The sequence below is a fragment of the Microcebus murinus genome, chromosome 9, assembly GCF_040939455.1.
Source record: "Microcebus murinus isolate Inina chromosome 9, M.murinus_Inina_mat1.0, whole genome shotgun sequence".
In the NCBI taxonomy this organism is placed as follows: domain Eukaryota; kingdom Metazoa; phylum Chordata; class Mammalia; order Primates; family Cheirogaleidae; genus Microcebus; species Microcebus murinus.
Window position 1 is genome coordinate 29,689,504 of NC_134112.1, and position 22,927 is coordinate 29,712,430.

At 39.2% G+C, this 22,927-nt stretch overlaps 1 protein-coding gene across 1 annotated transcript in view; it reads right to left on the minus strand.

Annotated features, from left to right (window-relative positions):
- Positions 1 to 22,927, minus strand: part of DNAH11 (dynein axonemal heavy chain 11) — a 311,756-nt gene that overhangs the window by 136,724 nt on the left and 152,105 nt on the right. The window contains exons 44-49 of the mRNA XM_076006379.1: positions 20,648 to 20,779; positions 13,497 to 13,670; positions 6,918 to 7,122; positions 3,979 to 4,144; positions 3,183 to 3,285; positions 482 to 721 (exon numbers count right to left, since the gene is read on the minus strand). Coding sequence (XP_075862494.1) covers positions 482 to 721; positions 3,183 to 3,285; positions 3,979 to 4,144; positions 6,918 to 7,122; positions 13,497 to 13,670; positions 20,648 to 20,779 — 1,020 coding nt within the window. The remainder of the gene's footprint in view (positions 1 to 481; positions 722 to 3,182; positions 3,286 to 3,978; positions 4,145 to 6,917; positions 7,123 to 13,496; positions 13,671 to 20,647; positions 20,780 to 22,927) is intronic.

The window sequence follows — 22,927 nt, forward strand, 5'->3', positions numbered from 1 at the left end:
ATCGTAATGTCATAGTGTTGAGACATGGGGCCTTTAGGAGGTGATTAAGTCAGGAGGGTGGCATCACCCTATATATGAGGTGCTAGTCATTTTCCCCTTTGTCTTCCATCCCTTTGCCATGGGAGGACACAGCACTCAAGGCGCCATCTTGGAAGCAGAGACTGGGCCCTCACCAGACACCAAATTTTCCTCCAGAACTGCGAGAAATGTCTATTATTTATGAATCACTTAGTCTTAGGTATTTTGTTTTAGCAGCACAAAGGGATGAAGACACTATATGACCTGAGGGAAACCACTACTCTTATTGATAAAATGGGAATAATAAACCTGCCATATTTACCTCACAGAGAAGTTTATGAGTATAAAATGAAAGAGGGCATATAAAAGTATGTAAGTTAAGCTAAGTTCTATAAATGAGCACCACTAATAGTACTATAATTATTCCTCTACTCAAGAGAAATAACGCAGACAGTCAAGGTACCTGGAAGATGTTGGATAGGTCTCTCAGATTAAAGATGTAGTGGAATTTAACAGCGGTGGGTAAAAAGCTACGCGTCATCATCTCGTGGAATGCTATCGTTGCCTGGATCAACGCGGGGCCACTCCTGAGGACTGACGGGCCACATGCTTGCTGCTGGAAGTGGAAACTAAAGATCTGGCCATAGATGGTGTTTAGTGCATCCAAGGATGGAAAGTTGAATGCAAACACTGTGAAATGTCTCTGAAAAGGAAAACAAATATAAGAACATAAAATAGGGATTGTAATTGCACCAAAATTATTTTTAAAAAGGCCTGGTTTTTTCACTCCTCCCTGTATCCAGGCCCACTGCCACATAACATTTCAGTGCCTTCCACTCTGATTCTGGGCTTCACCATGTGACTTGCTTGAGCCAACAGAATAAGGATGAAGTGACAGTGTCTTAGTTATGTTGGAAGCTTGTGTGTTTGCACTTGCTCTGTTAAACCTTTGACTTTGTTATGAATTTCTACAAGTTGCTAAAGGATGAGAGACACAAAAAACAGAGCCCCACTGTCCCAATCACTCAGCCAAATTCACGCTAGTTTAGTCTATCCCTAGACATTCAGAAATAAGACCAGCCAAGACCAGCAGCCACCTAGCTCACTCCCAGCTGACTCCAGATAAGCAACCACCATATGCTGTTTTTGTATGTTGGTGGTGTCTGCTATTGTTATTATTATTTAAAAAGCTTATTTGCACACACAAAACCCTACACACAAATGTTTATAGCAGCTTCACTCATAATTGCCAAAACTTGAATGCAACCAAGGTGTCCTTCAATAGGTGAGTGGGTAAACAAACTATGGGGCATTTATACAATGACTATTATTCAGTGATAAAAAGAAATGAGCTATAGAGCCATAAAAATATATAGAGAAACCTTAAATACACATTACTAAGCTAAGTTAAAAATGCCAATCTGAAAAGATTACGCATATATCCAGAATGCATAGAGAACTCCTAAACCTCAACAACAAGAAAACCCAATTAAAAAATGGGCAAAAGGGCCAGGTATGGTGGCTCACACCTGTAATCCCAGCACTTTGAGAGGCCAAGGCGGGAAGATTGTTGGAGGCCAGGAGTTTGAGACAAGCTTGGGCAACATAGTGAGACCCCATCTCTAAAAAGTAAGAAAAATTAGCCAGGCATAATGGTGTATACCTGCAGTTGTAGCTATTCAGGAGGGTGAGGCAAGAAGATTATTTGAGCCCAGGAGTTTGAGGTTGCAGTGAGCTATGATGGCACCACTGCACTTCAGAATGGGCAACAGATCAAGACCCTATCTCAACAACAACAAAAAAAGCAAAATGGGCAAAAGACTTGAATAGACATTTCTCCAAAGAAGATATAAGAATAGCCAATAAGCACATAAAAAGATGTTCAACATCACTAATCATTAGGGAGATACAAATCAAAACTACAATGAGATACTACCTCATACCCCTTAGCATGACTACTACTATCAACAACAAAAACAGATAATAAATGTTTGCAAGCATGTGGAGAAACTGGAACCCTTTGTGCACTGTTGGGGTGGGAATAAAATATAGTACGACTGTCATGGAAAATAGTGTGGTGGTTCCTCAAAAAATTAAAAACAGAATTCCCATATGATTCAATAATTCCACTCTGTACATATATCCAAAAGAATTGAAAGCAGGGTCTTGAAGAGATGTTTGTACACTCATGTACACAGCAGTGTTGTTCACATTAGCTAAAATGCACAAGCGACCCATGTATCCACCAATGAATGAATGGCTAAGGAAAATGTGGTACATACATGTAATAGAATATGACTCAACCTTAAATAGAAAATAAATTCTTAAATATACTACACCATGGATGAACCTTTAGGACATTATTCTTAGTGAAATAAGCCAGCCACAAAAAAGAATAATACTGTATGATTCTACTTATATGAGGTACTTAAAGCAGTCAAAATCATAGAGAAAGAAAGCAGAATGATGGTTGCCAGGGGTGGGGGCAGGAGAGAATGGGGAATTATTGTTAATGGGTTATAGAGTTCCAAGTTCACAAGATGCAAGGAGTTATGAAGATGGATGGCGGTGACGGTTGCACAATATTATGAATGTATTTAATACCACTGAACTGTACACCTAAAACGGTTAACGTGGTAAATTTATGTGACATGTATTTTACCACAATAAAAAAATTTTGAAAAACAAAAGATCAGTTGTTGCCAGGGGTTCAGAGGAGAGGGAGGGAGAGAGGAACAGGCAAAGCACGGGGATTTTGGCGGCAGTGAAACTACTCTGTATGATGTTCTAATGGCGGATACTTACCATTATATGTTTGTCAAAACCTACAGAATGTACAATACAGAGAATGAACTCTAATGCAATCTCTGGACTTTAGTTAATAATAAGGAACCAACATTGGCTCATCAATTATAACAGATCCAAGATGTTAATATCAGGATAAAATGAATTTAGGGGGTAGAAAGAGAGTATATAGGAAGTCTCTGTACTTTCAGCTCATTTTTGCTGTAAACTTAAAACTGAATTTAAAAAAATGAAGTCTACTAATTAAACAAAAAATCTTATATGCGTAACCAAATGTCCCATGGGAATTTTAATTTGTACTTACAAGCACCACGAATCAAGACCTACAATTTTTGAGAGCGGTACTCTCAACACCCTACCTGTAGTCTAGGATTGACCGTGAAACTGCCCACCATTGGGTTCATGCAGGCGACGTACTGACAGTTGTGGATTTCTTTAAGCATCACCTTCTGTCTATCATACCTGAAGGACAGAAAATAGAACCTTAAATCCCAAACCTGGAACTGACAAAACAACAGAATCCAGCAGTTCATAAAGGACTTTATCACAAATTATCTCCGTATCTTTACAATAGCTCTGTTGAGATTGACCTTGTTAGTGTCACCCAAGGGACATCAAAACTGAAGCTCAGAAACTGAACGTGACATAGCTTCTTTGACACCAAAATCCAGATCTGGAGCTGAATCAATATAAACAATCACTGCTTACTGATCCTTATGGAACTCTATTTCTCGCTAGAAGCTGTCACCTCCCCACAGCAAGACTCCATGGACGGGCTGGGACTGTCCCTGCAGTTAACGTCAGGGACTGCAGACTGCCCAGGTATTTCCAAATATTTACATCCTCCGGAATAAGGTCAAGCTTCTCTTAAATAATTCAGAGTGAGTTGATTCTTAAAGAGGACATGCTTTCTGGACAGTCTTCATGTTTCTAGGATACTTTTCACTCCAATCTTCCAAATTCACAAGGGAAACTATTCCATTTCACATGAGGAAAAGGGATACACAACACAGTAAACCCAAAAAGGTATTACTGGAAAGGAAAATGTTCCTCAGAAGAATAAGAAATTGGGGATAATTCCATTTTAAAATGTTTGTCCATAATAATAATCAAAATCAAATTTCGGTGGAGAATAAAATACAGGGAATTGCTTACCAATGTCCATAATCAATATGCTGTCGGATCAGGGTGTGAGGCTGAACAGTGCCATATAAGTCCACTTCAGGCATGTTCATGTCATCAATAAAATAAACCAACTTTTTGTTTCCTCCTGGACCATAGTTACGACCAGCTTTTTTCTCCAGAGGTTTCTCAAGAATTTCTGAAATAAATATATAATTCTGTCCACCAATCTCTGATAGAACGTAAACTTTCTATCCTTAGCCCTTTTTTCCTTAATTCTTTCTCTCTTCTGTTGAGTACAGCCACACTGTGGCTTCAAGTGTCACCTGTTCACAGGTTAAGACACCAGTGATGTGTCTCTGGCCACCTCCTCCTATATCATGCTCTCCTGCCAACCTCCCTCCTGTTGCCAGAGGTCACTCCACCTCTTCTTCTCTGGAGACCTCGACTTATGCAGCATGACATCACAGTGCCCGTCACAACTGAGACAACGCCACGGCTCATCTGAGTGCTTTCTTCCTCTGTGCCCACTCTGATTTATGCCCCCTGCCCGTCCAGCCACGGCCTGGTCTGCTGGTCCTTCTCCATTGCTCTGGCAGGAATATCTTGGAGCAGCTCAAGAAATCCCCCCACACCTCTCTTCTTAGGCCACTGGAGTGCAGATGCACAAGGGAAAGTGTATGTAGACACTATCCATGTGTGCATAAAGTCACATTTCTTCATGTGCCTATGTGACTTTGTGTTGATATGCTTGAGAATCACAGGTGTAGAAAACACTGGACAGTGTATATCTGAGACACAGTAGCTAATTACTTATTGACTCTCCAGACTATAAATACCTTGAGGCCAAGGACATAATCTCACATATATTGCTGCGTTTTTGATGAGGACCACAATAAATAAGTAATTTGTTAAATGAGCCAATGAATAAATGGATGAATGAATGAATAAAGAAGTGTATAATGAATAAATGGATGAATGAATGAACAAAGAAGTGTACAATGAGTAAATAAAAACTTTTGCCAGCAGACTCACATTTCCAAATGCTTGCTGGACATCAGCTCCTATTAGCCACTGGCACCCAGATGTTTGGCCAACACTAAATCCACTTCTTTCCAAACTCAGTTGAACATCATGTCTTCCCCACTCACAACCAACCTCTTTCCATTTGCCTCTGTGCTCCTGCTTATGGAGCTATGCTCTCCCAGTCAGCCAGATGTGAACACTCCCAGGAATCTTGCTCTCCTAGCTCCCTATCCACCCAACCACATGGTGGTTGTACATGGTACCTCATGTCATTTCCTTATGTTCCCAACTTGCCACCTGCCCTTCTACAGCTTTAGTCTAGGGCCACATTATACTCAGCTAGTACACTACTTGAGGACTGGTCTCCCCCACCTCAGATCTCTATCCCCAAAAGACAGCTTGTATCTTCCCAGTTGCTTGTTCTACTGATCAATGGTTCACCACTTCCTACCAAATGACAAACAGTTTCCTCTCCTTGTATCTCAGCATTCCCTACAATTAGAGTGATCAACTATCCCAGGTTGCCTGGGACTGTCCCAGTTTTAACACTAAAAGTCCCACATCTCAGAAAATTCCTTGGCCTTTGGCAGACTGGATGGTTGGTCACTCTAACTGCAGTATAACCCAAACCCAGCACTTCAGCCTTTTTCCCACCTTCTACCTGATCACTATGCTTCAGTCTTTGTAGAGATTCAACTCACTGAATGTGTCCCACAATTTTCTCTCTTCCATGTCTTTGCTTAAGCTAATCCTTCTATCCCAATCTCCTTCCTGGCCCATTTATCACCCCATCTCAAATGTTTGAAATCCTAACTTTCTTTCAAAGTACACTGACACCTACAGACCTTTCAATGCTAATAGGCCATCAGCAAATCTTATTCATGCCTGTATTCCTTTTAGGAATTAGCAAAATGCACTCCCATGATAATCAAGCAATTTGCTCAGCTACTGAATTGTAGCCTCATCCTGCATTTGTAAGTCTCTATAAAGAGAGTCTTTTCTTCATGACTATGGATGAAAGTCATACCCCATGCAATGGCTAAGAAAAAGTAGATAAATAATATGTATTTGATGAATAAGTGAATGAAATAATGCTGAGCTAATTTTCTGACTGTTCCATTCATAAAGACAAGCAAGCCAAACTGATTGAGAGAGAGATTACAGAAAAATCACTATTGGCTGAGTTACTGATGTCAGTGGACAAGAAAATGTATTGTTAAGTCTTCAATGATACAGCTAAGAAAACAACAACACACACGTATGCATATATATATACACCACGAGCCCAAATTCAGGGCAACTCGACAGTTTTAATAAACAACTGGTGTTTTGCTGCCCACACAATGAAACCCCTTTCCCCTATTTCACAGTGACAAGCCTTCCCACATCAGCTCATTATCACCTCCCTTCTACTTTCCAGGCCTCTTTGCATGCCCTTCCTGACTCTAGGAATGCCCCAAGTCTGTGTGGGTCTCTTGATTACATTGATATAGTCATTCAATAGTTCAAAAGTATTCTCACAGTTCTATTAGGATTTAGTTAATGGCTCATGGTCTGTCATTTCCTCAATACAGCTTTAATAAATTTCTTCTAAGTTAACCCCTGACTTGAAAAAGTGACCAGAGCATCCTTCCTTGAGTGTACTCTTAAATTGCCAGGGCTACATGCAATTAATTAAAGGTAACCAAATGGTTTTGAGGGAACACGATTAACACCATTAATACAAATTCTTGCTGTTCTAAAGAGTAATAACCCAAATAAAACCATGAGTGATATAAAAAGCCACAACCGCAACAATAGTTAAACCAAGTATATTTATCCAGGATGATAAGTAAAAATTTATCTGAGGCCTAAGCAAAATCTCTAAATACTAGGGAAAGATCTTAGCCCAGCCTTGACAGTTTTTGCTCTCTTGTTTTTAAAATACAAACAGGAGAAGCACTTACTTTGCAGAGATGCCGATGTTGTGTAGTAGTTGAAAGGCACACGGGATACTATGTAATCCTCAGAGAGACTTGCCAGCGTGTCCCCTACAAAGACTGTCTTTCCCACTCCCGCGTTGCCTACTAGCATCACTGGCCTTCCTTTCTCAAGCAACAGCTCCGTGAAATATCTAAGACGAGTTGTCTCTGATGTATGAACCAGAACTGTCTGGGAGGAAAATGTAGACTGAGACAAAAGTCAGAGAGGCGCATTCCTAAATTTTATATCTGACCCAACATAGTGTAGAATTGAGAACCAAAGAATTTTTAGTTCAAGTTAACACCCAGTAGGAGAGATTCCACCCAGTTTTGAATTGGCAGAGTTCAGACATTGTAGCTCAAGGAGAGCAATTAGATAAGGCCATCAAAGTGTCACAGCATAAGCAACAGATTTATCTTTTCCAAATTAAGTACTTGCCCCTAAGGTTCCTTATCCCAGAATACCTACTTTCTGCCCAACCTGGTGTTAGGCATGAAAGGGAATATAGGAAACAAATAAGAAATAGTCCATTACTCTTCAGGAGTTGACATAACTAACCATTTGAAAAGTCAAGCCACACACAAATAAGAATTAGCACCTCTTGTATATTCCTGGATACAGCTGGAACCCATTCTACTAAGTGAAGTATCTCAAGAATGGGAAAACAAGCACCACATGTACTCACCAGCAAATTGGTATTAACCGATCAACACCTAAGTGGACATATAGGAGTAACATTTATTGGGTGTTGGGAGGGTGGGTGGGGTATATATAATCACAAGGAGTAAGATGTGCAACGTTTGGGAGATGGACACGCTTGAAGCTCTTACTCAAGGGAGGAGAGGGGCATGGGCAATATATGTAACCTTAATACTTGTACCCCTATAATACGCTTAAAAAAAACAATAAAAGAGATAGCAGTTAAAAAAAAAAAAAGAATTGGAACTAACACCTTGGCTTGGTTAGAGTAAATGGCAAAATGACTCAGCATAATCCACGGCAAAGGAGTTCAGTGTAGGGAAAGACCAGATTAGGGAGAAACAGTGGCTTTTAAGTAGAATATTCACAAATCCAAAGCACTTTTGAAATTTATTATGCATTACTTTGTTAAAAATTAAAGCTTAATTTTTGTGTTTTAAAAATTGCTATTTATTTATTTATATACCATCATGCTTCACAAAGAATGTGCAGTGGCTTACAGAAATACAATAAAGAACACTAATAAAAACGAGACTCAGGAAACACAGATTAAAACATAAGATCAAGACAAGAGATAGTAGATGTAGACATGTAGGAAATAGAATTCTGCACAATAATTACAAGCTAGTTGATCCTGGGTGCTGGCACCACAAAAAAAAAAAAAAAAGAAAAGAAAGAAAAAGACAGTTAACAATCTGGTTACATTTCTTGGTGCCCAAATTTAAAAGGCGGAAAAACCTACTTGCAGGATTCATATTGTTCATAAGAAACACACATAAATTCTATAATGGATAAAGTTCTTCTCTACCTGGTTAGCAAATGCTGAACACAACTGAATATTTTATAGATCACTCAGGATCATTGTTGTGAGGTGAACATTTACATTGGCCAATCAGGGCAACCCAGAACCGAGACTGAATTAGGGTGGCACGTGGCCCTGTCTGGGGTTGGATGCAGGAGGCACTCAGGGCTCCTGGGAAAGGTTTCCTTGCTCTTATAAAAAGGTATGGGAAAGTCCCTGTTCCCGCTGAGAGTGATTCCTGGGACCAGTAGGGTCTTCTTGAGACCAGAAGGGACAACAGTCTTAAAATGCAGCCAGTGTTAAGGAGAGCAGAGCAGAGAGATGGGGAGATCTGAATCCTCAGTGACTTAACCAAGTCACAGAATTAATCCGTCTTGGGGTTAACTTATCTCTAAATTCCTGTTGGTGAAATAAGTTTTCTCATTGTTGGGTGTTATGGGTTGTACTGCGTCCTCCCAAAATTTATATATTGAAGCCCTAATCCCCAATATCTCAGTATCTTGTTTGGAAATGGGGTTGTTGCAGATAAAATGAGGTCAGACTAGAATGATGTCATTGGCTAGGCTGGTGACATTATAGGGTGATAATGTTGTGTTCCCCCCAACTTTCATGTGTTGAAGTCCTAACCCCTGAATCTCAGAATATGATTACATTTATAACAAGATAATTTTTTAATTTTTTTTAACTAGAGACAGGGTCTTGCTCTGCCACTCAGACTGGAACTCCTGGCCTAAGTGATCCTCCTGCCTCAGCCTTTCTAGTAGCTGGAATTGCAGGTGTGAATCACCATGCCTGACTAATATTTTTTTTAAATCTTTTTAGAAACAGGGTTTATCTATGTTGCCCAGGCTAGTCTCGAACTCTGGGCCTCAAGCAATCCTCCTGCCTCAGCCTCGCAAAGTGCTGAGATTACAGGTGTGAACTACCATGCCTGGCCAAGAAGAGGAAACTTGTACACACAGGGAGACACCAGGGATGTGTGTGCACAGAAAAAGAACCACGTGAGGACACAGAGAGAAGGTAGCTATTTGTAAGGCTAAAGGAAAACCAAACTTCCAGCCTCCAGAACTGAGAGAAAATAAATCTGTGTCATTTAAGTTATCCAGTCTGCAGTATTTTGTTATGGTAACCCTAGCAGGATAATAAATACAGTAGGCCCTCAGAAGATATGTTTTAAGATCCCCAGTGGATGTCTGAAACCACAGATAGTACAGTAACTTATACATACTCTGGTTATTCTTATACATATATATGATAAAGTTTAATTTATAAATTAGGCCCAGTAAGAGATTAACAATAAAATAGAACAATTATACCAATATGTTATAACAATTATACCAACATGCCAGCATCACTACTCTTGCACTTTTTTGGGGGTCACTGTTAAGTAAACTAAGGATTACTTGAACACAAGCACTGCAGTATGTCACAGTGGATCTGATTACAGTGACAGCTACTAAGTGACTAATGTGTGGGAAGCCTCAACTTCACAGATATGCTGAACAAAGGGATGATTCACATCCCAGGTGGGATTGAGTGGGATGGCGGGAGATTTCATTATGCTACTCAGAACACTGTACAATTTCAAACTTATAAATTGCCGACTTCTGGAATTTTCCATTGAATATTTTCACTTCATTGTTGACCACGTGAGTAACTGAAACTTCACAAAGCAGAACAGATGGGGGGGATAACTGTACCAATTTTTTTTTTTAACTTTTATTTGTAAATTTAGGCAACCAGTTTCCAAATGTACAAATTATTCTGCAATTTGTTTTTGAATCAACATTATGTTTTTGAGATCTTTTCATATTGATATGCATCAAGGTCTAGGTAGTTTTTATTACTATTGTGCAAATTTCCATTCTAGTAATATACTACAACTTAGTCTTCAATTTCCATTTTTTTTTTTTATTTTTATTTTTTTTTTTGAGACAGAGTCTCGCTTTTGTTGTCCAGGCTAGAGTGAGTGCCATGGCGTCAGCCTAGCTCACAGCAACCTCAAACTCCTGGGCTTGAGCGATCCTTCTGCCTCAGCCTCCCGAGTAGCTGGGACTACAGGCATGCGCCACCATGCCCGGCTAATTTTTTATATATATATATCAGTTGGCCAATTAATTTCTTTCTATTTATAGTAGAGACGGGGTCTCGCTCTTGCTCAGGCTGGTTTTGAACTCCTGACCTTGAGCAATCCGCCCGCCTCGGCCTCCCAAGAGCTAGGATTACAGGCGTGAGCCACCGCGCCCGGCCAATTTCCCTTTTTAAATTACTGGTAGGTACAATGTGGCCATGATCTCCCTTATATATACAGTAAGGTTTCTCTAGGTTACACTTATAATTGGAATTTTTGGATTATAGGGCTAAAATATACTTGTCTTTTATAAAATTAATTTTAATTGCCAAAAATTATATATATTTGTCATGTACAACATGTTTTAAAATATGTATACATTGTGGAATGGCTAAATTGAGCAAATTAACATATTCTCACAATTCACACACTTACCATTTTTTTATGGCAAGAACACTTTAAAATCTATTTGCTTAGCAATTTTCAAAACTATAATGCATTGTTATTAACTATAGTCACTATGTTGTACAATAGATCTTTTGAACTTATTCCTCTTGTATAACTGAAATTTTGTATTCTTTGGCTAACATCTCCCCAACCCCAGCCCCTGGTATCTACCATTCTACTCTCTGTTTCTATGAGTTCAACTTCTTAGACGCCACAAATAAGTGAGATCATGTGATACTTGTCTTTCTGGGTCTGGTTTATTTCACTTAACATAATGTCCTCCAGGTTCATCCATGTTCTTCCAAAGGACAGGATTTCCTCCTTTACAAGGCCGAATAGTACAGATTGATCTCTCTTATCTGAAATGCTTGGGACCAAACATGTTTTGGATTTCAATTTTTCTTTTCTTTTTTTTTATTTTGGAATATTTGCATTATACTTACTAGTTGAATGTCCCTAATCCAAAAATCTGAAATCCAATAAGCATTTCCTAAGAGCATCATGCTGGCACTCAAAATGTTTTGAATTTTGGAGCATTTCAGATTTTTAATTTTTGGATTAGAGATGCTCAACCTGTATTCCTATGTATACATACCACATTTTCTTTGCCTTTTCATTTGTTAACGGATACTTAAGCTGATTCCATATATTAGCTACTGTGAATAATGCTGCAATGAACATGTAAATGCAGATATTTCTTTGACATGCGGATTTCAATTCCTTTGGATATATACCCCAAGGTGGGATTGCAAGATCATACGATAGCTCTATTTTTAATTTTTTGAGGAGCTTCCACACTGTTTTCTATAATGGCTGCACCCTACATTCTCACCAATAGTGCACAAGGGTTTGCTTTTCTCCTCACCCTCCCCAACACTTATGATCTTCCATCTTTTTCATAATGGCCATTCTAACAGGTATGCGGTGATGCATCATTGTGGTTAACACAGATTTTAGTACTGAGAAGTAGGGTGCTCTTGTAATAGGTGCCTAAAACACGGAATTGACTTTGAAACTGGGTAGGGAAGAGGCTAGAAGAGCTCTGAGGTGCATACTAGAAAAAGCCTAGATAGCCTTGAAGAGATTGTTGGTATAAACATGGACATTAAAGATGCTTCTGGTGAGGCCTCAGATAGAAATGAGGAACATGTTATTAGACACTAGAGGAAAAGCAATTCTTGTTATAAAGTGGCAAGGAACCTGTGGCTGAATTGTGTTCTACAATTTTATGGAACATAGAATCTGTAAGTGATGAACTCACATGTTAATACTTAACTCAGGAGATTTCTAAGAAAAAACTGTTGAAGCTATACCTGGTTTCTCCTTACTGCTAAGTAAGATGAGAGAGGAGAAAGATAAATTGAAGAAGGAATTGTGAAACAAAAAGGAACCAGAGCTTGAAGATTTTGGGAAGTTCTCAGCCTACCCATATCGTGAAAAATGAGAAAGTATGTTTTGGAAAGAACACGAAGGCGTGACCAATAAATAAATTATGGGTGTGACCCTTAAGGAAATTATGGGGATCCCATTGGCCAACTCAGCAGAAGCCAGGACTAGAGATGGGGTTATAGCAGCAGAAATACCTCCAGCTTGGGCAAAAGAGAATGGAGACAGGACAAAATGAAGAAAGGCTGTGGAACTTCTTGGATTCTACAGGAGAAGATATTTGAGCCTTCTGGTTGCAAACATGTATTGTCCTTTAAGAAAAGAGAAAAATGACCCCAAGGGCAATTTAGAGATCAGCAGAGCTCCCATTTCCCCCACGGGCCCAAAAGGAACAGGCCTGGGGGATGATGCTACCTTCTCCTTCGTTTCAGAGGGGGAGACTAATGCACTGGGTTTTCTATTATTTGAGACTGACTGCCCCCTAACTGATGCAGTAGAAACCACCTACATTCTACTTATACAGCAGTATTTAATAAGCTCCAGAATGAATCAGAATGACAGGATTTTGAGAAAGAAGTACAATGAAAAGGAATACAGATTGAGGCAGAATAGGAAGATGGTCAAAGAATCACTTGACCTAAAGGAAATGCAGAAGGGCAATCTATGAAAATAAAAACAACGAAGAAAAGAGAAATTCATTTGATGTTGTCAGCTGCCATGTGACTTTGAAACACATGAGCTGGGGAGACTGAACATACTCATTTATTGGCTGGTGGGTAAAAACAGAAAGTTATATGTGAAAAGTGTTGTATAAAAAATTTACCATAAAGTCAGAAATAAGAATCACTGAACTAACAGAAATACACCTCCAATTTTTATAAAACTCATGAATGTTCTAGGAAAATAAAAAGAAAGCTTAGTTATCACAGAATTAAGTTGAAATTTTTTTTTACAAAAAAAGATGTTACAGAAATATACTAGTCCTCTCACTCATCATTCCTATAGCTGAGATTCTTCTCTCCCAGTGGAATCTGTTATATGCTGAGTAAATCAACACAATAATGCATCCATCAGGCGAGGAAGAAAGAAAAACAGCTTTTTAAAAAATGAATCAAGCCAGCACATCGTCATTTGAATATTGCTATTCTCCACACCTACCTGCAGAGGTACATCTGGATCCATAGTAAATTGAGGGATTTTGTCAGTCCAGGGCAAGAATTTCTTAGTTTTGTGGTCCAGATAATAATCAAAGATTGTTCCCTGGGATGGAAACTTCACTGCTTTCATCTCTTTATGCCACCACCGACTGAAGTCAGCTTGATAATCAGAAAGCTAAGGAGAAGAGAAATCCTTATTGTGGACTTAAAGATAATAAAAGTTATAAAATAAATAACTAGGAATAAGCTATAATGAGTGGTACTACTAAAGAGGTAGAAAACTACAATTGCCATACATCCATCGGTTACAAATTCTGTGGAATTAATAGCTTCAAAAGCAAGGTAAAATTAGGCAAACATTGGATTACCCCTCAGTTATGCTATATAACAATGAGCCATCATGCAAATTACCATGCTAGGCAGTGGTTTTCAAACATTGGTGTTGATTTCTACCAACCCTATATCACTAGAATGACCTGGCCCAGTAACTCTTATAACCATAAAATGATCTGGCCCAGTGATTTCTATATCCATAGCATGATATGAGCTAGTGAGTTTGCTGAACTCTAAAAACACTGTGTATGTTTACTGCTTTCAGAAATCTCATCCTTATCTAAGACCTCAATTCCCATTTTTCCCCAGAGAATTTTTAATCTGCTTTTATTTTGATTGCTCTATGTCCCTGGACTATGGCCCACTAACAGGGCTAAGAGGGGTGATCTGTCTTTTCAGGGATAGCTTCCCTCATCATTTTTGGAACCAGCTGAGCTCACCTTCTACCCACTGCCATTCACATGTTAACAAGTTTAGGTTCATTTAAATTATTTTCAGAGTGGTGGCATATGGCATTTTATCACCCTACAGAAATTGATCTTACACCAGTTCAGTTCAGAGGATATTACTTACCTGGCACCACTCTAAGTAGGCAGATTACATAAGACTTCTACTTTACATCAAAATTTGCTTCACCTAACCACTGCATTGGCAAAATGACTTTGGTGACAATCTTTGACTTTTAATTCATTCAACTAAAATGCATTTACTGTGATTAGAGAAGAAAATAAACAGGGTCTCTGCCCTCACAGAGTTTATGGGGGAGACAGAGGGAGAGACACAGGGATGCAGGGGGCAAGCAGAGCCAAAGCCAACAAATGCAGAAATAAATAGGTGTCTTGAAAGTAAAAATTCGCTACACATGAGAGTAACAGGGGTGATCTTTTTAACTGGATGTTCGGGGAAGGCATCTTTGAGAACAGACACAAATTAAGGGAAAGACCATTTCATAAAGAATCCAGCATGTGCAAAGATCCTGTGGTATGAAAGAGCTTGGTGTCTTCAAGAAACTGGCCCATGCAGCTGGGGTTTGGGGAGGAGGAATGAAATGGCAGAGGAAAAAACAAGGAGACAGAGGCAGGGCTAGATCCAAAGGCCTTGAGAATTGAATTAAAAGTTTGAAATATTATCCTAAAGGCAATAGGAATCCATTAAAGTGTTTTAAACTCTGGAGGATATCATACCATTTAATTTACATTTTAAAACATCACTCTGACTGTTGAATGGATGATGAACTATGGGCCAAGCATAACCCGAAAGCCCAGTGAGGAGGCTACTTCAGAAGCCAAGTGAGAAATGATGGCGGTTGATGGGGAGTTCAGAAAGAGCTGATGTGACACTTTGAGAGGCCTTGGAGGGAGGAGGGCTTGAGGCCAGGAGTTTGAGGTTGTAGTGAGCTATGATGATGCCACTGCACTCTAGGCTGGCAACAGAGTGAGACCACTTTGGAGGTTGTTTGCAATGGACTAAGTTACAAGCACACGTCCTGGGTCAGTCTGCTGTAGTGTGAACCTGGCTCAGGCAAGGCTTGGCTGCATGCCATTAAACAGATTAACTTACCTCCCTAACCTTCAGTTCCTTATTTGTAAAAGAAGAACAGTCATATTTATCCCTATAGGTTTCTATTGTTTGGAAGATTAAATGGGATGGCCTATGAAGAGCCCTATGCACATTCTCTGACATGTAACAGGCACTTGGTTTGCTGAGCTAACAAATACTGTGTTTCCCCGACAGTAAGACAGGGTCTTGTATTTATTTTTCCTCAAGACGACACCCTAGGGCTTATTTTCAGGAGATGTGTTTTTTTTTTTTTTTTTTTTTAAGTACGGTACAACAATCTACATTGATTCAAATAGAGTTAAGTCATCTTCTTCTGGAACATCATCATAACTCCCCAGACCCCAAATTCCATCTTGAATTTCTTGCGACTCTATTTCCTTTAGAACCATTGGCCCCAGTCTCTTGTGTCGAGCAATAGAGCTCTCTTGGGGCAGATGAGAAAGGCTGCTCATCTTCTCTATTGCTCCGCGATGAAATGTGTTGTGCAGATACTCTGCGTGGCCACGCCCATCACTAGGTCTTATTTTCGGGGTAGGGCTTATATTGCACAAATGCTTAGAAATTCTGCTAGGGTTTATTTTATGGGTAGGTCTTATTTTCAGGGAAACACAGTAGCTATCCCTAAAAACATTTCCTGTGTCTGTTTCACTCGTGTCCTCAGCCTCATAACCTCTCTTTTAAATGCTTTGTAGTTAGAGTCCTTTTGAAAATTTTAAAATGATGATGCTGGTGACTATTATTTGGGGAAGGGCAGATGACCACTGATGCCCAACTTCTGGCTTAAAGAACTCAGGGAAAGGATCTCATGCTTGGTAATTGGAAAGATTAAAAGAGGATTGTGAAGCTTCATGCTCAGAAGTGGAAAGATCCCAGCTGCCAACATCCCATCTGATGTTATAGGAAAAAGAGAAATTCTGTGGAAAACATGGAAAGGAAAACCCGGTTGGGGGAGGGAGGGTGTATTCTGCCTGCATGTGGCCGCCATGAGCAAGAAGCCCACACGTGATCTAAACTGTCTTTGAGAAAGCTGCACAAAGTCTCCGACACTAGCACTCTCTCACTCAAAGCAGTATCAGCTGCTATTCGTCAGAAAGCACTTGGAGATTACAGAAGGAAATTTGACTTCTGAAAATGGCTGAGGTAAGTTCTAGGAGGCCAAGTGAATGCAAAATTTATTTATAGACAGGAGTTATGGTAACCTAGTGATGAGAAGAGGAACTGGTCCACAGGTTATATAAACTGCTCACTTTAGGATCAACAGCCAATAAACCAACAGAAATATGGGTCACTCATGGCTATGCAAATTCCCTGTTTACATCTGGAAAGATTCAGGAAGCCCGGAAAATATGTGCATCCATTTTCGATATAAAGATGCAGGGGCACTCATAGAAGCACTGTGACCACAGAGGTCCTGAGGTACCATGAAAGTCATGGCCTTTGAAGAAAGACAAACTTGGGTAGGAATCCTGACATTGCCATTTCTTATCAGTCTGATTTTTAAGTTCATCTTTTTTAAAAAAATATATTTAAAAAAAATTATTATGGGTACATAGTAGCTATATATCTTTATAGGGTGCATGTGATGTTTTGATATAGGCATACAATGTGAATTAATCAAATCAGGGTAATTAGGGTATCCATCACCTCGGGCATTTAACATTTCTTTGTGTTAAGAACATTCCAATTCCACTCTTCTAGTTATTTTAAAGTACACCCCAACCTATTGCTGATAATAGTCACTTTGTTGTGCTATCAAATGTTCATTCTAACTAGCTAGCTATATTTTTGCATCCATTAACCAACCCCACTTTATCTCCCTCTCCCCACTATACTTCCCAGCCTCTGGTAACCATCATTCTACTCTCTGTCTCCATGAGATTAATTGCTTTAATGTTTAGCTCCCACATATGAGTGAGAACATACAAGATTTGTCTTTCTGTGCTTATTTCACATAACGTTCTCCAGTTCCATCCATGTTGTTGCAAATGGTAGAATTTCATTATTTTTGTGGCTATATAATATTCCATTATGTATATGTACCACAATTTCCTTATCCATTCATCTGTTAACAGACACTTAGGCTGATTCCAAATCTTGGCTCTAGCGAGTGGTGCTGCAATAAACACGGGAGCAGAGATATCTTTTCAATATACTGAAATTCCCCTCCTTTGGATATATACCTAACAATGGGATTGCTGGGTCATATGGTAGCCCTATTTTTAGGTTTTTGAGGAATCTCCATACTGTACCTCATAGTGGTTGCACTAATGTATATTCACACCAACAATGTGCAAGGGTTCCACATCCTCCCTAGCATTATCACTTGTCATTTTGATAAAAGCCATTTTAACTGGGGTGAGATGATATCTCCTTGTAGTTTTGATGTGCATTTCCCTGATGATTAATGATGTTGAGCATTTTTTCATATACCGGTGGGCCATTTGTAGGTATTCTTTTGAGAAACATCTACTCAGATCCTTTGCCCATTTTAAAATTGGATTACTTGATTTTTTCCTCCTGAGTTGTTGGAGCTCCCTTATATATTCTCATTAATCCCTTGTCATATGGGTAGTTTGCAAATATTTTCTCCCATTCTGTGGGTTCTCTTTTCATTGTGTTGACTATTTCCTTTGTTGTACAGAAGCTTTTTATCTTCATGTGAGCCCACGTGTCCAATTTTGCTTTGGCGGGCTATGCTTTGGGGGTATTACTAAATAATGAGTGAAATGTGCACCGTCTGGGGGATGGTCATGCTTGAAGCTCTGACTCGAGAGGGGAGGGGGGATGGGCAATATATGAAACCTTAACATTTGTACCCCCATAATATGCTGAAATTTAAAAAAAGGAAAAAAAAGAAGAAGAAAAAAGAAGTTCTTGCCCAGACAAATGTCTTGGAGAATTTCCCCAAAGTTTTCTCTTGGTAGTTTCACAGTTTCAGGTCTTAGATTTAAGTTTTTAGTCCATTTTGAGTTGATTTTTGTATATGATGAGAGAAAAGGGTCTGGTTTCATTTTTCTACACATGCATATCTAGTTATCCTAGCACCATTTATTGAAGAAACTGTCCTTTCCACAATGTGTGTTCTTGGTGCCTTTGCTGAAAATCAGTTGTCTATAAGTATGTGGATTTATTTGTGCATTCTCTATTCTGTTTCATTGGTCTGTATATCTGTTTTTAGGCCAAAACAATGCTGTTTGTGTTACTGTAGTTCTGAAGTATAATCTGAAGTCAGATAATGTGATTCCTCCAGTTTTGTTCTTTTTTACTCAGGCTGGCTTTGGTTATTCTGGGTCATTTGTGGTTCCATATAAATTTTAGGATTTTTTTTTCTATTTTTTTATGAAGAATATCCTTGGAATTTTGATGGAGATTGCATTGAATATGTACATTGCTATGGGTTATCAGTGTAATTGTAGGTAAGTTATTTCTTCACCCTGAGCTTTACTTTACCTATGCAATGAGGAGAGTGTAGAGAATTAGTGTAAAGATTTGGTAAATCTAAGGAGTTTGTGTATAGGCAGTACATGTACCTATGTAAATTCTTATCTCAAGTGATTTCTAGGGGACATCAGAAGCCACAAAATGGCTATATCAGGAATCTGTACAGGTATGATAACTTCCCTTCAAGCTGAAGGAAAGACCAATTTAAAGGAATTGGCCCAGGGTTGACCATGATTCACAAATGACTACCCTGGGAATAGCATGTAAGACTGGTTAAAAGTAAGAGACTGGGCCGGGCGCGGTGGCTCACGCCTGTAATCCTAGCTCTTGGGAGGCCGAGGCGGGCGGATTGCTCAAGGTCAGGAGTTCAAAACCAGCCTGAGCAAGAGCGAGACCCCGTCTCTACTATAAATAGAAAGAAATTAATTGGCCAACTGATATATATATAAAAAATTAGCCGGGCATGGTGGCGCATGCCTGTAGTCCCAGCTACTCGGGAGGCTGAGGCAGAAGGATCGCTCGAGCCCAGGAGATTGAGGTTGCTGTGAGCTAGGCTGACGCCACGGCACTCACTCTAGCCTGGACAACAAACCGAGACTCTGTCTCAAAAAAAAAAAAAAAAAAAAAAAAAAAAAAAAGTAAGAGACTGGAGACAGAGAAACCAATTTGAAGGTTACCCTATGCTACAAACTGAATTGTGATCCCCCAATCAGGGGTCCTCAAACTAAGGCCCTTGGGCCACATGCAGCCCACCGAGGACATTTATCCAGCTTGGCATTGTTTTTGCTGCCGCTGCCTGTTCTGCTTAGCAGTCGACTTGTACTGGGCCCACAGTGCGCATGTGTGGAATGTGCACCGCACTCTCCAACGGCCCTCCCACGGTCTGAGGGTCAGTGAACTGGCCCCCTGTTTAAAAAGTTTGAGGACCCCTTGCCCTAAATTCATGTTGAAGCCCTAACTCCCAATGTGATGGTATTTAGAGATAAGGCCTTTGGGACATAATTAGGTTTAGATGAGGTTGCAATGGGACCCTAGTGCCCTTACAAGAAGAGACACGAGATATTACTCTTTTCTCTCTCTGCCACATGGGGACACAGTGAGAAGACAGCCACCTGCAAGCCACAGAGTCTTCACCAGAACCCAACCACTCTGGCACCCTGATCTTAGACTTCCAGCCCTCAGAACTGTGAGGAGTACGTTTCTGTTGTTTAAGCCACCCAGTCCATGGCACCTTGTTACAGCAGCCTGAGCAGACTAAGACATGATGGCAGCCCAGAGAAATAAAAAAATGATTGATCCCCTCCTGAATTAGAGCTGTAGGGATGGAGAAAAGAGGACAGAATATTTTGTAGCTATTTTGTAAGTAAAACTGAAATGGTCTGAGATCCTGGGATGTAGAAATAAGGAAGAGTGTTGTCTCCTGGGTTTTTAACTGTAGCAACTTGGGAGGAATATATCACTGAGAGGGAAAAAAGAAAAGCACGTTTGGGAGTGGGACAGAGGAAGAGGTGTGTCTCAAGCACAGTAAGTGTGACTTGCCTGCAGAACAGCACACTGCACGTGAGGCCCCCGAGGCAGTCAGAAACACAGAACCTGGAGTTCAGAGCCAGACTGAAGGCCCTAGATCTGGCATTATCAACAGAGGCTAGAACTATCAGCCTAGATAGGATTTCCCAGAGAAAGCACAGACTTAGGAGAGAATACAGCAAAGAGTATAAATTTATCATAATATGACAAAAAGATATCCATGACATCTTAAAATCCCCCAACTCCTGCAAAAAAAAAAAAAATGGTATCGTAAACCATTTCTAAATATACCTGATCTTGTAGCAGGGTGCCACCAAACGCCCAGATACAAGCAAAGGCAAAGTAGACTTCATAAACTTCTTTTGGGCTGTCAGAAGGTACATTTTCCGAAGTCAACAAACACTCCAAAAGAGTACAAATAGTCTAAAGAAAAAGAAACAGCCATTTATTTAGGGCAACATTTTTTTAATAGTCAAAGAACGTTTTTACAACTCTACTTTATCCTTAAAAGATAATATTATTTTTCCCAACTCTGTGATTGGCTACATTGGGAGAGACAAAAATTACTACCTTGAGTGTCTAAGCCAATGATAGAAAACTTTTATCACTTTTAACCAAAATGATCTTCTAGGGAATAATGAACTATTTTAAAAGATAAAATTTTAAATGAACCTATTAGTAATCACTGTACAAACAAAAAATACATATAAGCAAAAGGAAAAAAAATGAGTATATATTTATATAGGCTTTTTTTTTTTTTTTGGTAAACAGAGAATCACACTACACATGGTATTCTATAACCCACTTTCTCACTTAAAAACACACTAAAGAAGTTTTTCCTTATCAATAAGTGTTACTCTACCCCATCACTGGAACGGATGTGTAAGATTCCATTGGATGGACAGGCATCTATGTAACTATTTCCCTTGTTGTACGTTTAGATAACCCACTTTCCTTTAATGCTTTGGCAGCCATTTTCCCCACATGTTGTCATAAATTTAGAATGTGGACTGGCAGCTTTAGCCTGTGGCATTATTTTAGAAACCAAACTAAATTTAGCCTTGGAAGAAATGCTGTTCAGAAACCTGTTCTTTATACACTCCAGGTAAACAGCAATGTGCGCTGTTGGTCCTAAGGTACCTCACATTCAGGGCAATCACGTCAGCAAAGAGGGGAACGAGGCTGTGGCAAAGGCCTTTATCACATGAAATGAATGATAACCAATAATGAGCACGTTTTGGGGCTAGTTCTCCAAAGCACATACGTAGGTGTCATTAATTAGCATTGTCACAGACCCCAAAACCTCGATACTCTTCCCCCAGTTTGGGAGGCAGCAACAGATTTTTATTGCTATCATACACACAGCAACGCAAGCTATGACAAACCAAGTTAGTATGACGTGTGAGCTTTTCCTTTCCAGCTAAGAAAGATGGGGAAATGGTTTACATTCAGGTAGTTGAGCACCTGTTCTATTTTAAAATCTTCTTTCTTCATGTTTATCAATTTATAGTGTGCCACATTTGGCAATTAGAAATAATATTGTAACAGACTAAAACTTACCAATTTGTTATTAAGAAAATAGCGTCAAACTGTGTGGCTTTGCTATTTATGAGTAGAAACCATGTTGTTCTAAAGAACTATTAAAATTAAACCCCAAAAGCCTGAAGGGTCTCCATGTGATTTTATCCATCCAGGAGAATATTCTAATAACATCATATGATTTTTCTGTTTTTTCCCCCCAAACACAGTATTTGAAGAACATTTTGAGCTCTGTTTCGGCAATTAATAAAATCACACTTTGATGCATATTCTGAAAGAGTTAATACACTTTACCAAACTTAAAGAAGTTTTATACATTGGGAAACAGGAGTGCATTCATTTCTTAAGACAGCCATTTCAAGCTATTCTCTTTCTATACCCACTTTTATCTCAAATTCCTGTACTTATAAGTAACCACAGAAAAGAAACTATAAAACAGCTTAAAAGGAACTAAGGATTAAATGCCATTTCTGAATACTACAAAAGGAGGAAGTAAAGCAAAAGTCATATTAATTCCTACTGACCTATTTTCACACTACTCTTGAATGAAAAAGTTCACACCACAGAGAATCGCACAAACACACAAGTCAACTTGAGAAAGAACACGATCATGCTTTTTGCAAGTATTACACCAGAGGAAGTCTAATTAGGCTAACTACATAATTAATTCATTATGAATAAATTCAGACCTGCTTTCAGAAATAAATTATACCTCAGATAATTACTGTTGAAGACTATCGTTTATTTAATTGGTGTGTGAATTATCCCAAAACCTGAACTTTCTCTTATTATGCTTGTGACTATTTCTAATTTAGCTTACTATGTTACAAATTTGGTAATATAGTAACTTAGTGGTAACAAAGTACTTAGAAAGCAATTTTGCTCCTATAGCAAAAAAGAAAAGGTTTCGAATTGTAAACACTTTGTGAAGTATTTTTTACTAGTAAGGGCTGAGGACAGTTTTTCTTCATGCTGAGATTAAGATCACAACCTTCATTTCTGTGTGGCTGTAAATTATTTTCATTAGCTTCC